Here is a 13,754-nt window from a genome sequence, read left to right as displayed (position 1 = left end):
ACCCTCATGTTCCCTGCCCCCATCTCAGATTCACAGGTGAGCATCCACACCACCCAGCCTGGCCAATAAGAGTGTTCCATTCCTGGTGGTGCAGTGGTTAAGAATCCGCCTGCCAATGCAGAGGACATGGGTTTGAGCCCTGGTCCAGGAAGATCCCACATGCCCTGGAGCAACTAAGCCTGTGTGCCACAACTACGGAATCCTGCGTGCCACAGCTACTGAAGCCTGCGTGCCCTAGAGCCTGTGCTCAACAAGAGAAGCCACGGCAATAAGAAGCCCGCACACCACAATGAAGAGTAGACCCCGCTCGCCCAAACTAGAGAAAGCCCATGCGCAGCGACGAAGACCCAACGCAGCCGAAAATAAAATTAATTAATTAAAAAAACAAAAAACAAAGAGTGTTCCGTTCCATCCTATCCCTGCCTCAGGCCACAATGACTTGTTCAGAAATGGGAATAATACCCAAACTGACCCAATGAGAGTCAAATCTAGGACTCTTACTAGAAATACTGTAAACAGAGATTCTCTTTCCACTGGGACTAAGTTGTGAACATGTGATTCTAGGACTCCCAGTAGCTAATATTGCTACCTCGTAGGGAAAGCCTGCCTGAGGATGAAGCCAACACAGAGAAAAACTGAGCCAAAAGACAGAGCATGAGGAGAATCCTGATGATCTTGTTTGGGCCCTGGATCCAGCCATGACTGAACAAGTAAAGCTGGGTTACTGTGTGAATTAATTGTGGTAATACATGTAAAAGGACTAAACTGTGCCTGGGACATCCTGGTAAGCACTCAGTAGATGATGGCCCTAAGCTTTTCCAGCACACAAAGTTTTGCTGTGCTCTGAACCCTAAGGCAACAACTGTCCACATTACTCATTTGTCACTCGATAGTATGTAGTTTTATATTACTATTAAAACGTCATCATGATACTTTAACTCCCTTTGCAACTAAACTACAAGTTCTTTTCTATTTCTTCATTATTAGTAATAACTGTCACTTACTGATACCATATGTCAAGATACACACACACACACACACACACACACACACACCTTTCTCTACCATAAATGTGTGTGTGTGTATCACTTAGTCCTCATAGCATTTCAACAAGGTTTTATCCACAGTTTTATGGAGGAAGAAACAGGCTCAGAGAGTTAAGTAACTCACTCAAGGTCACACAGCTAGTAAATGGTTAATATAGCATTTAAGCCCACAGTTTTATTCATTAAGCTATACTGCCTCACAGCACTTAATACTATTCTTAGGCACAGAGAAGTTCACTAACACTTTGGTGCTAATATGAGAAATAATTTTGCTTTTCCCTTGCATGTGATTCATTTTTCTTTATTATCCACTTTTTCACTCCTCAACCCCATGTTATTTGGCTCATTTTCTAATACTCCACTAAATTTGCTTTGATAAAGGTTCCCAATATTCTTTTAGTTGCCAGATCCAGTACTTCTCATGCTTCTCACTCTCTGTGTAATCTCATGCTTAGCATCTACCATCACCTACAACACTTTGGCCTCCCAAATGCTTTCTGTACTGTGAGTTCCAAATCCAAATAACCAGCTGCCTGCCTCTCAGACAACTCCATTTGGGTTCTCACAAGAACCTCAAAACTCATTGGTTCCAACCCTGAACTCCCCTCATGTACTTCCTATTTTGGTGAATTACACATCCCTTAGTCACTAATATCAGAAATCTAGGAATAATCTTTGGCTTCTCCCACACCTGCCAGATCTGGTCAGGCACCAAGTCCTCAGCATTTCTATTAACTCCCCCTCCTTTCGTGCCACTGCTCTGGTTCAGGCCTTCACCATCTTTTAACCTGATGACCACAAAGACGCAGTCAGTCACCTGCAACATGCAGGCTGGTCTTCCTGCCAATGGTCTTGTTCTGCCTTCAACTTACTCTCAGACCGCTGCCGTTGGTTTTCAGTTTAACAAATATTCCATGGGCACCACTATGTACTCTCAGGCACCATAAAACCTGCTGGAGCTATCAGAGAAAATAAGCCACCACCCTTACTCTCAACAAGCTCAAAATTCAGTGAGTGTGACTTTCAGTAAATGTTACACTAGGGATCAGGATAGATGCTGTAGGGCTGGGGATAAAAAGTCCCTAAACCAGTCTAGGGAATCAGGGAAAATTTTCCAGTAAGTTGTATCTAAACCGAGTCCTAAAGGATGAGCCGGGGTCAACAATTTTGGAGGACGGAGAAAGAACGCAGAAGAGAGAAGGTTCAGCTTGGTGCCGTTAGTGGGAACAGCAAGTAATTCCATATGGCAGGACTGCCAAGTTTGAGGGCGTAAAAGCAGACATGTCAGAGATTATTAGAGAAGAAAAGACGTCTCGGCTCACTGATGCACTTGGCGGTATTAGGTAGATTTACCGTTCAATTTCCTTTTCATTCCCTTCTTTCCGAAATCGCTCAATATATTCTTTGCTATGTTGCTCTTGTGTATGACACTGCTCTTCAAATATTTTAATTGTTTCATTAAAAGCTTCAATTGCAGTCCTCTTCATCTGTATTTCCTATAAAAAAAACACACACACTTCATTATCTTTGTATTTTTTGTAACCTTAGGCTTAAAACAAATCTTACAATTCTTGTTACGATTCCGTATAATATCAAATTAAGGGGACCAAAACAAACCCTTCTACCCATATTACTTGTATATAAAATACATCATTCAAACCCTAAAATAAAAGAAAAATAACTATTACCTGAAATATAGCTGAGAAACACAGAAAGGCCTCTGAGTTGCTAAGAGAGATTAACCCTGAACATCTTGAAGACAAGGATAAAGTTCTGCCTTTGTAACTAATGTAGTGCTGACCCCCAAAAGGTGCTGAACGAGTGAAGAGACAGAGCAGAGGAGTTCATGCACCAACATGCAAAGTCTTATTTCCAGAAGAGCCCTATAGAGTCTACTTATACTTACTTTCATTTCTAAAGCATGGTGTTTTCTAAACAGATTCATTAGTAGATTAATCTGATTAGAAGCAGAAAATGCAAAGGGGAAGAATAGCTGCTAAAATGAGATGCAGAATACGATGAAAAGCTAAAAACTCCACAAAACAGAAGCCCAGGAGGCTAAGCCATTCACACTAGGGTAAGTGGTCCTCCGCATTCCAATGAGCTCTGAATGTATTTGTACGCTTTAGCTTCTGAATCATGATTCTCCTAAAACCTTCAGAGAGGGTTAAATTTTGTTCAATTTACTTTAGAAAATCAAGAAATATGTGTAAAGGTCTAGAAAGATTGCAATCCTGAATGTTTACAATTTTAAAAGTTTTGGTGCTTATGGGATAATTCAACTATTTAGCACTGATTAATTTCAACAAATGATTATTGAGAATCCACTGTTTAGAAAGTACCACCTGGTGTTAAAGAGATTCATAAAACATGGGGCCTGCACTCCAGGATTCAGATTATACAGGCAAAATAGATTTCTGAACTCTTATAAGGTTTTGTTTCATGTCATGATAGAGGCAATAAAGTGGGGCAATAAAGTTACTTACTGCTTTACAGAGACTTCATGGACGAGGCAACATCTGAGCTAGGTCTTAACTGAGAAGAAAATTCAGCATTGCACATAGAAGGCATGGCATGACATATACATGAAATAATAGTGGATGTTAGGGATCAGCAATTGCTCGGTAGGGCTGGAACATAAGGGGATTAGCAGATATGGGACACTAGAATCTTGTGATGTTTCATACAGCTGAGGTTATATCATACATATCTCAAGTAGTATTGTAAACTTATTGCAATGCCCATATCTAAATATCTAGCTATAAATTCTATAACTCTCAAATTCTACAACTCTCAAATTATAGTCTTGGCTCCCTTGAAAGGTTAGAAATTACCTATTAAAATTTCTGGCCCTGTATCTTCAAAGTAAACACCAAAAATTTGACTTCACTGACACTGTTGTGTGTGTTGGTAGGTAGGGCAGCAAAGGAAAAGTATTTGGTGCCGCTGCCAAAGCAGCAGCTCCCCCACAAACATCGCCATTATACCTATCACCGAAACTGTAAACCTACCTTTATTTATACCTGCTCTCCTTTCTCTTCTCTTTTACCTACATGTGCTCTGGGTCTCACCTCCTTTTCCTTTCTCAGGCACTTCATCTCATCACATCAACTAGCCCCTCTTACAGCATTCACTCTCCCAGTTTAAGGTTCCTTCTCAACGGCATACACACAAGTTCTAGTAACACCACTTTGAAGAAAAAAAAAAGTTACTTAACCCTAATTTCTCTTCCAGTCACAGTTAAGCTTCTTAAAAAAGTTGTTTATATGGGTTCTCTCTCTTTCCTCATCTCTCATTCATACTGCAACTCGCCCTATTCTGGCTTCTGTACTCACCATTCCACAGAGACTGCTCTTTCCAAGGTCACCAATGATCTCATTGCTGAATTCCTGTCTCTAATCCCAAACCATCGCTAAATCCTATCACTTTGCCTCCTAATTATATGTAATCCAGATGCCAAATATCCCCACATACAGCCTGTTCTCACCCTGTGCCAACTCTGACTCAGGATACACCATCTCTTCCCATTCTCTGGGAAGAATTCGATTACATCAAAGCAATCTAGATTTTATCTAAGATTTCACAGAAAAAAACAGAGAAGGTCTATAACACTTAGAAACACTATAACACAAACAGAGGTCAATTCTTTAATCTCCCTTTAACACTCATTGTCCCAGCACATCTCCTAAACTGCTAATCACTGGATCCTTTTGGATCCCTCCCTCTCTTCCCCTACCTCCCAAATCGTTAAGCCTCCAAGGCTCTTCTGGGCTCAGCCCCATCTCAGGTCTTGCTCTCAATTCTCACACAGAGGAATTAGCCCTCTTCTAGCTTTGACCTCATGGCTTTTTTGGTTGCTTCCATCCACCCCCATTCCCAGCTCCCCAACCAGGGATTCCAATTCCAGAACCCAGTCTCTTATCAGCTGCTCAGAACTCATATTCTGCTGTTAAAGCCCCCATATTACTGGGCATGTGTGCAGCATGTGGAGCTTTCTCTGCTTTCTCCAGTCATGACAAGAAAGCAGAAATGCAGCTCTACACAAACCAAAGCCATATGCAATAGTGGCCATTTTTTCTAGCCTCCATTCACAGGAGGGTTAGCCCTCCCCAAGATTCCAGTCCATACCATGAGTCTGACTTCACACCCTTGACAAGGGTGGAGTGCTTTGGTTCATTATCTTGCATAAATTCATTCAACAAATAATTGAACACTAACTATATGCCAGGCATTATTTGAAGCATTTGGGATATGTAAGTAAACAAACTTAAAGATTTCTGCCCTCCTGGAATTTATAGTTTAGGGGGTTATACAGACAATAAATAATAGAACAAGTAAATAAATTACATAGTTTGTTAGAAGGTAAGAAGTATTACGGAAAAAGAAAAGTAGAGTGGGAAAGGAGAAGTGAAATGTGAGCTGGAATTTCAAATAAAGTTGTCAAGTGAGCCTCGCTGAGAATGACAACATTTGAGCAAAGCCTTGAAGGAGGTGAGGTGGTTAGCCAGGTGACTATCTAGGGGGAAAGTGTTTCAGGCAAGGAAATGGGTGGTGCAAAGACTCAAAGATAGGCAGCAGGTCTAGTATATTCGAGGAGCCACAAGGAGGCTAGTGTGGCTGGAGTACAGTGGGGAAGAGAGTTTTAAGAAATGAGGTCAGAGAGGAAGAGGGACACAGATCATACTGGCATTGTAGAGAGAACTCTGGCTTTCACTCTATGTAAAACATGGAACCAGAGGTGGGTCTCAAACAAAGGAGTGCTATGATCTTACCTATGTTTTACAAGTATCACCTAGCTGCTATGTTGAGAACTGACCAGGGCAAGGGGAGTATAGATAAGGGCAAGAAGACCAGTTGGGAGGTTTCTGTGATAAATGACTGATAGTGGCTTAGATCAAGGTATTAGCAACGGATGTGGTGAGAAGGAGTAGGATTCTGGGTATATTCTAAAGGTAAAGTCAACAGGAATGCCTGATGGACTGGACATAACATGTAAAAGAAAGAGACTTCAGGACTTTTGACCTGAGTAAGAAGAATATTATAACTCTCAACTCAGATGGGGAAAGCAAAGGGTAAAACAGCCTTGACGTGGACTATCAGAGTTCAATTTTGGATATGTTAAGCTTGAGATATCTACTTAAACATCCAAGTGGGGCTGTTGAATAGGCAGTTGAATATATGAGTCTAGAGTTAAAAGAAGTCAGAAGAACCAGAGATAGAAGTTTGGGAGTTACTAACATATAGGTGGTATGTAAAGGCATGAGACTCTTTGAGATCACACCAGAGATTGAATGACTCTCTAGAAAGGAGAAAAGAACCATGGTCAAAGAGGAGAAATCAGCAAAGAAGACTGAGAAGGAACTACCAGGGAGGTCAAGCTCTCAGCTGTCTCTGCTTATTTCCAGATCCAAAAGTTCCATTTATGATTATTTATTATGGGTTTCTCTTCCACCTCTGATCTATAGAAATATTCACATTGTTTTTGCATACAGCCATGGGCTTTTAATGTTTATCATTTTTTAGCATGAGATATAACAGTAAAGTACATAAAAAATACGCAGCTTAACAAGTTATTATAAAATGAACATCCAGTAACAGCACCCCAGAAATTCCCTGTGTATGCTTTCTGGATCACAACTCCCTGCTTTTCCCACTCCACCTTCCCTGCCTTGGTGATAACATTATCCTGCTCTTTATGATGATCATTTCCTTGTTATTCTTTATGGTTTTACCACTTTATGCTCACAGCCAAAATTTAAAAGTTAACATTTGCTTGGTTTTGTACCTTATAGAATACACTCATATTATATATATATTCTTTTGAATCTTTTACTCAATGTTTTTGTGAGATTAAACATAGTGTTATACGTTGCCCTTTAAATAAATATACACACACAATTATAGTAACCCATCACTGTTTTATTTGATGCAGAGGAAAGGGATTAAAGTATGCTATTTTGACTAATGCACATTATATTTAACAAATATTGTCAGAATACTTTGCACTTTTACAAAATAGGGCCTCATCTCTCCCTCTGTATTTCTAGAGTCAAATATAGTTTCATACCTAGACTAGGTATTCAATAAATGTTTTTGGATGGTTGTGCTAACCTTTTATACCTGATTCTCCCTCCCTCTCTCTCTCTCACACAAACACACACTCACACTCAAATATAGCTGTAGTTGCCAGTATCTGCATCTTATAGATGGGAACTTGAAGCATGGACAAGTGATGTCTCTCACGGGACATCACTAGTTTTTAACATAACCAGGATTAGAAAATAAATCTCCTAAATTCCAATTCAGTTCATTTTATATTTTTTAAAAAGGTAATACATGTACAGAGAAAAAAGTAAATCAAACAATATAAAAGAATAGTAAAGATTAAGTTCCGTACTCCTGCACCCTCATTGCCTTAATTATCTTCACCAGAGAATATATCAGTTTTTGACCAGAGATATTCTGAGTACATATAAATATATAACACCTTCCAAATTCTTTTTTTAACCATAAATGACAGTATACCACATATATTTTTCTTTTTTAAAATAATTAATTTATTTATTTGGCTGCGTCGGGTCTTAGTTGCCAGCGGGATCTTCATTGCAGCATGTGGGATCTTCCGTTGCAGCGCACGGGCTTCTCTCTACCACATATATTTTTCTGTACCTCACTTTTTTTTTTTTTTACTTAATATGTCTTAGAAACCACTCAAAATCAGTAAATGTAGACTGCCTTATTCTTTTTGATGGTTATAGAATAATTTCATTTCACTTTGGGGTTTTTTTTGGGTTTTTTTTAACATCTTTATTGGAGTATAATTGCTTTACAATGGTGTGTTAGTTTCTGCTTTATAACAAAGTGAATCAGTTATACATGTACATATGTCCCCATATCTCTTCCCTCTTGCATCTCCCTCCCTCCCACCCTCCCTATCCCACCCCTCTAGGTGGTCACAAAGCACCAAGCTGATCTCCCTGTGCTATGCAGCTGCTTCCCACTAGCTATCTATTTTATGTTTGGTAGTGTTCATTTTGTTTTAAAAAGAAGAAACGCCATTTTTCTTATAGAATAATACATGCATATTATTATTTTTATTATTTCCTTCTTTCTATTTTAACTGTATTTTCCCCAAATCTCTCTAATTCTATCCCCAAAACATCCCAGCATATTGTTATAAAGTCTTCTCCCTTCAGGTGAGTAGGTACACCCACAGCTGAAATCATGTATACACAATTCTAAATGCTGTCTCCTTTACCTGAAACTACATCATTAGCATTTCTCAGGTCATCAGGAATTCCTAAGAAGCACTTAATAACAGCAGTTGCCTCTGGGGAATGAGGACTTCTACTTTGTGTGATATAATTCATAGAATTCAGCAACATTTATATTGAATTTAACATACATATTTATATAACTTTTTCACTTTTTAAAAATCAAGTTTTAAAATAATTTCTGAAAACTATTCTAATAGCTGTATAACCTTCTATTATATGTATGATAATTTCACCATCCCCTTATGTTGACCACGTATGTTGATTCCTCAGTAACTTTTTCCCCATTCTAACTCAAACACTAGCCTCATCACAGATAATGCACCTAGAAGAGGTAAAGGAATACAGAAAAGCTGAAATCTGCAGTGTAAAAAAAGCATACACACACAGGCACACCACAGACACAAGTATCAGAAAAGGGAAAAAAAGTTATTAAAATCATTCTGAATAACTAATTAACTAATAAAAGAAAACCTGAAAATAAAATGAAATCAAACATCTCACATAGAAAAATGGACCATTACGGCAATTCTGGCCACTGTAATCCCACATCTTTCCCCAATCAGCACTATATCTCATACCTAACCTATAATCCTCACAGGCCAATATCCCCTAATAAACTCCTCCAGTCCTGAGGTTCCTGGTGCAGTCTCTACCTTTACACTGCCCACCACAGACACTAGCTTAGAAATAAGATCAAGGGCTTTGGGGCTGAGAAATCAAGAACATTAATTCTAGGGTCAAAACAAGGTACCATGAAGCACAGTAATACTGGAATACCCTTCACAGTTAACAATTATAAACTATAGACAAAGATATAAAAAAACAAGTATTTCACATTATAGTCAAATTGTCAAAACACAACGAGAGAATTTTGAAAGCAGCAAGAGAGAAGCAACCTGTCATATACAAATGACCCCCAATAAAATTAATAGCTGATTTCTCATCTGAAACATAGAGGCCAGAAGGCAGTGGGTAGGCATATTTAAAGCCCTGAAAGAAAAAAAAAAACTGTCAACCAAGAATTCTATAACCAGCAGTACTGTCCTTCAAGAATGAAGGAGGAGAAATTAAGATATGCCCAGATAAACAAAAGTTGAAGGAGTCTGTTACCACTAGACCTGCCCTACAAGAAATGCTCAAGAGACTCCTTCAGGGTGAAATGAAAGGACACTAGACAGTAACTCACAGCTACATGAAGAGGGACTTCCCTGATGGTCCAGTGGCTAAGACTCCGAGTTCCCAGTGCAGGGAGCCCAGGTTTGATCCCTGGTCAGGGAACTAGATCCCATGTGCTGCAACTAAGATCCCACATGCGGCAACGAAGATCCCACATGCCACAACTAAGACCTGGTGCAGCCAAATAAATATTAAAAAAAAAAAAAAGCTACATGAAGAAATAAAGAATACTGGTAAAGGTAACTGGATAAGTAAATATAAAAGTCTATATGATTTAAAGGACAAATGCATAAAACAATAATTATAAATCTATGCTAATTGGCAATGTATAAAAAATGTAATCAGTGGCAGTAACAATATAAAGGGGGAGGAATAAAGATGTACAGGAGCACAGTGTTTATACCCTATTGAAAACTTATTCAATAATAAGTTGGTATTATTCAAACTAGTTTATTTGATATTAAAAGATATTAATATGAAAAAGAATATGTATGTATATGTATAACTGAATCACTTTGCTGTACACCAGAAACTAACACAACATTGTAAATCAGGGATACTTCAATTAAAAACAAAAAGATATTAAGACAGCTTAAACAACAAGGTCCTACTGTATAGCACAGGGAACTATATTCAATATCTTGTAATAATCTATAATGGAAAAGAATCTGAAAAATAATTTATATATATAAATATATATATTTAAGAATTTTTATATGTAAATCAACTATACATCAATAAAAAATAAAAATAAATTTAAAACTTTTTTAAATTAAAAAAAGATATTAAGACAGCTAAAGATTGTCAGGTGAATTATAGAAAATTATAAAATTATAGAAAATCTGATATAACTATAATACTTATTGCATACTTATTGGCCTGAACAACAAAAATATACTAACCTGGGATGTTCTGGTATATTCTTCATATAGCCTGTCATACTCTTTACTCTTTTCCTGATACTGAGAGTGATACTCTTGCAGTTTTTTACCTACTGCATCAATGTTATCTTCTTTTACCAACTGATCCTATACAGGTAAACAAAAGAAATAAAGAATAGGAAACATAAACAGAAGTATTTTTATATAAAGTTAATAAACACATGCAACAAAGCTATTAAGGAATAGTGCCCACAAAATAAGTTCTAAAAATATCTTAAGTCTTAAGTAGGAAATTTTAAACGTCTAGATTTCTTTTTTTTTTCTAACTGATAAGCCTGGTAAGTTAGAATCAAATGATGTTGTTAAATAATGACTTGCCGATTAGCTATCAAGAGCTTCTGTAATCATGGGGCTTCCCTGGCGGTCCAGTGGTTAAGACTCCACACTTCCACTGAAGGGGGCACGGGTTCGATCCCTGGTGGGGGAACTAAGATCCTGCATGCTGCGCGGCACGGCCAAAAAAAAAATTGTGTAATCATACCTGTTGGTATCTGGACACTGGGTACATCAGCTTCACATCAAGTTTGGGATTGTACTGAGCAAGAGATTCATGATGATAGTGGCTAATGAGCTCCACCACAGAATTAAATGTCAGAGGATCAGAAAAGCCATATTTACCATCTCGATGATAGATCTTTATTAGCTTATTATTGCCTCCCTTCCTGTGAACAACAAGACAACAACTGTAGATTTTTTTCCCAAAAAATTCTATTGAAGTACTACTTTCACATGGAGATATGAAAGCTTGGTGTCACATTATAAACAAGTTTTTACTATGTTAATGAAACTGGAATGGGTAAAAAGGCACATGTTATGTGTGTAGAAGTATACATAATATCACATTCTTTTACAACTATTTCTTTTGTCTATAAAATATCTTGGCTACTAAAGGTCAGCATACTTACACAGCTTCCAGTATCAACAAATTTAGCAAAAATAATCACTAAAAAAAAAAAACAAACAAGTAAATTGTATCTTTTGTTTATTTTCTGAATGAATTTTTTAAATTAAGTTCTATATCAGGAAGAACAGGGACAATCTCTTTGGGATCTAAAGATACGTGGTTGTGTGTCTGTTGAGGGAAGCAGAAGCAATCTCTACATGAAGGGGGATGATAACCATTTGTCACACATACACCAACACAGCACTCAAGGTTTTATTGTTAATGCACAAACATAATTAAGCTCCTTGAATGATTTATAACTCAGTAATTAATCTAGCACCTTACATTATTTTGTCTTTTATATTTGCTTATAATTCTTGGAAATGACTATTTATTTAAGCTATCACAATATGTAAATGTTCAACTGTTATTCAACTGTTTTACAAAGTACAGCTTTTGAAGAGTCATTTATATTAGATGGATGTAATCTGATGCTTGAATAGTTTAGACCACTTTTGCTTACTGAATCATATCCAATGGTCCCTTAAAAGATAATTTATAACCAAAGCTTAAAATGGCAATGTTTTACAAGTCCCATAACGTATAATCTAAAACCAGAGCAGATTTATTCATTATATCATAGCAAAATACTGCACCATTCCCACTCAACTGTTCTTATAGCAGAATGCAGACTTAATGGGGAAAAAATATGCTTCTGTATCTCTTTATGCCATGCCATTACACATGATAAATGAACCACTGGGATTTGTGAAAGGTCAAACACAATTGGTTTGAATCTGTGGATTGATTTAAATTTAATGCTCAGAAGGTGAGTATTTAGATGGATGAAGAACTATTCCTGTAAAATGTACATTAGAAGGACCACCTAATCATACGCAGTTTCTATAGGTGTATATACCCACACATATACCCACAGTAAATGCAAGCTGGTCTTTCTGCTAGAGAAAAGCTAAAAAGCACTCATTCATTCAAAAAAACTTATTGAACATCTACTATGTGCCAGGAACTGTATGAGGCACAGTGGACATAATGATAAGCAGGCCAGATATAGTACATGCTCTCACAGAACTTCCAGTTTAGGAGCATGAGGAATGTATCTCCATCTTTATAAAGAGGATAAAGAATTTTTCATTAAGATAGAACATATAAAATAAACAACTAGATATATCAACTGGTATTAAGTCCTTTGGGAAAAAAATAAAGCAGAATAAAGGGAAGAGATCATTCTGGGGGGTGGAGAGATTGCTATTTTATACATGTTACACAAGGAAAACCACTCTGTTCAGGTGACATTTAGCAGAGTCCTAAATGAAGTGAGGGAGCTAGCACAGCAGATATCTGGGGGAGAAGTTTTCCAGACAGAGGGAACAGCAAGTGCAAAGCCCCTTAGGTAGAAGCAAGCTTGGCATGTTCCAGGCACAGCAATGAGGCCAGTGACGCTGGGGCTGAATGAGCAAAAAGGAGAGTAGTGGGAGACAAAGTAAAAGATATAAAAGGAGCTTAGATCATTTAATAGCCTATGGGGTCATCGTAATGGCTTTGGATTTTGCTGAGTAAGATAGGGAAACACAAGAGGGTCTGAGCAGAATGATATCATCTATTTCGTGTTTTAAAAGGCTCATTCTAGCTGCTAGGTTGAGATGAGACCATTCAAAGTGGGAAGGGGTAGAGTGGAAAGATAATCTAAGCAAGACATGATGGTGTCTTGGACAAGGGTAGTAGCAATGGAGACACTGAGAAATGGTGGGATTCTGAATATATGTTGAAGAGAGAGCTGACAGGATATGCTGTGGCCTGGATATGGATATGAGAGAAAGAGACAAGGTAAAGATGATTTCAAGGTTTTTATCTTAAGTAGTCAGAATGGAATTGTCATTTATTGGAGTGAAGAAGGATATATAAAAGGAACATGTTTAAAGAGGAAAAAACATTTTGGTTTTAGACATGTTACATTTGAGATGCCTAGTGAACATCCAAGAGCAGAGGATCCTGCAGCCTATGTGAAGAATCTAAAGTTCAGGAGAAAGTTCTGGGCTAGATGTATAAAATCAGGAATTGTCAGCCTATAGATGTTATTTGAAGATGAACATAGTTGAATAAGAGAAAAGGTCCGAGGTCTAAGTCCTGGGGTACACCAATGTTTAGTGGTCAGGGACATGACAAAGAACCAGCAAAGGAAACCAAGAGGGGAATTAATGAAGTAAATGGTATCCAAAAAAACAATTTAAAAAAAAAGCATTTCAACAAAGAGGAAATAATCAACTGGGTAAATGATCTTGGGGCTTGGCAAAGTAGAGAATCACTAAGTGATCTTGACAAAATGGTTTCAGTGGAATGGTAAGGATGGAAGCCTGACTGGAATGGATTAAAGAGAATGAAAGAAGAGATAGAAGAAATGCCTATAGAGAAC

At 37.6% G+C, this 13,754-nt stretch overlaps 1 protein-coding gene across 1 annotated transcript in view; it reads right to left on the bottom strand.

Moving 5' to 3' along the window:
* Positions 1-13,754, bottom strand: part of LOC309657344 (phosphatidylinositol 3-kinase regulatory subunit gamma) — an 86,842-nt gene that overhangs the window by 16,695 nt on the left and 56,393 nt on the right. The window contains exons 4-6 of the mRNA XM_082454655.1: positions 10,922-11,102; positions 10,402-10,527; positions 2,400-2,542 (exon numbers count right to left, since the gene is read on the bottom strand). Of these exons, the coding sequence (XP_082310781.1) occupies positions 2,400-2,542; positions 10,402-10,527; positions 10,922-11,102 (450 nt within the window). The remainder of the gene's footprint in view (positions 1-2,399; positions 2,543-10,401; positions 10,528-10,921; positions 11,103-13,754) is intronic.

Source organism: Balaenoptera physalus, assembly GCF_965194825.1.
Source record: "Balaenoptera physalus genome assembly, chromosome: 1".
NCBI classification, from domain to species: Eukaryota; Metazoa; Chordata; class Mammalia; order Artiodactyla; family Balaenopteridae; genus Balaenoptera; species Balaenoptera physalus.
The sequence above is the reverse complement of the archived record's forward strand: the minus strand, read 5'-3'. Positions and strand labels throughout refer to the sequence as shown.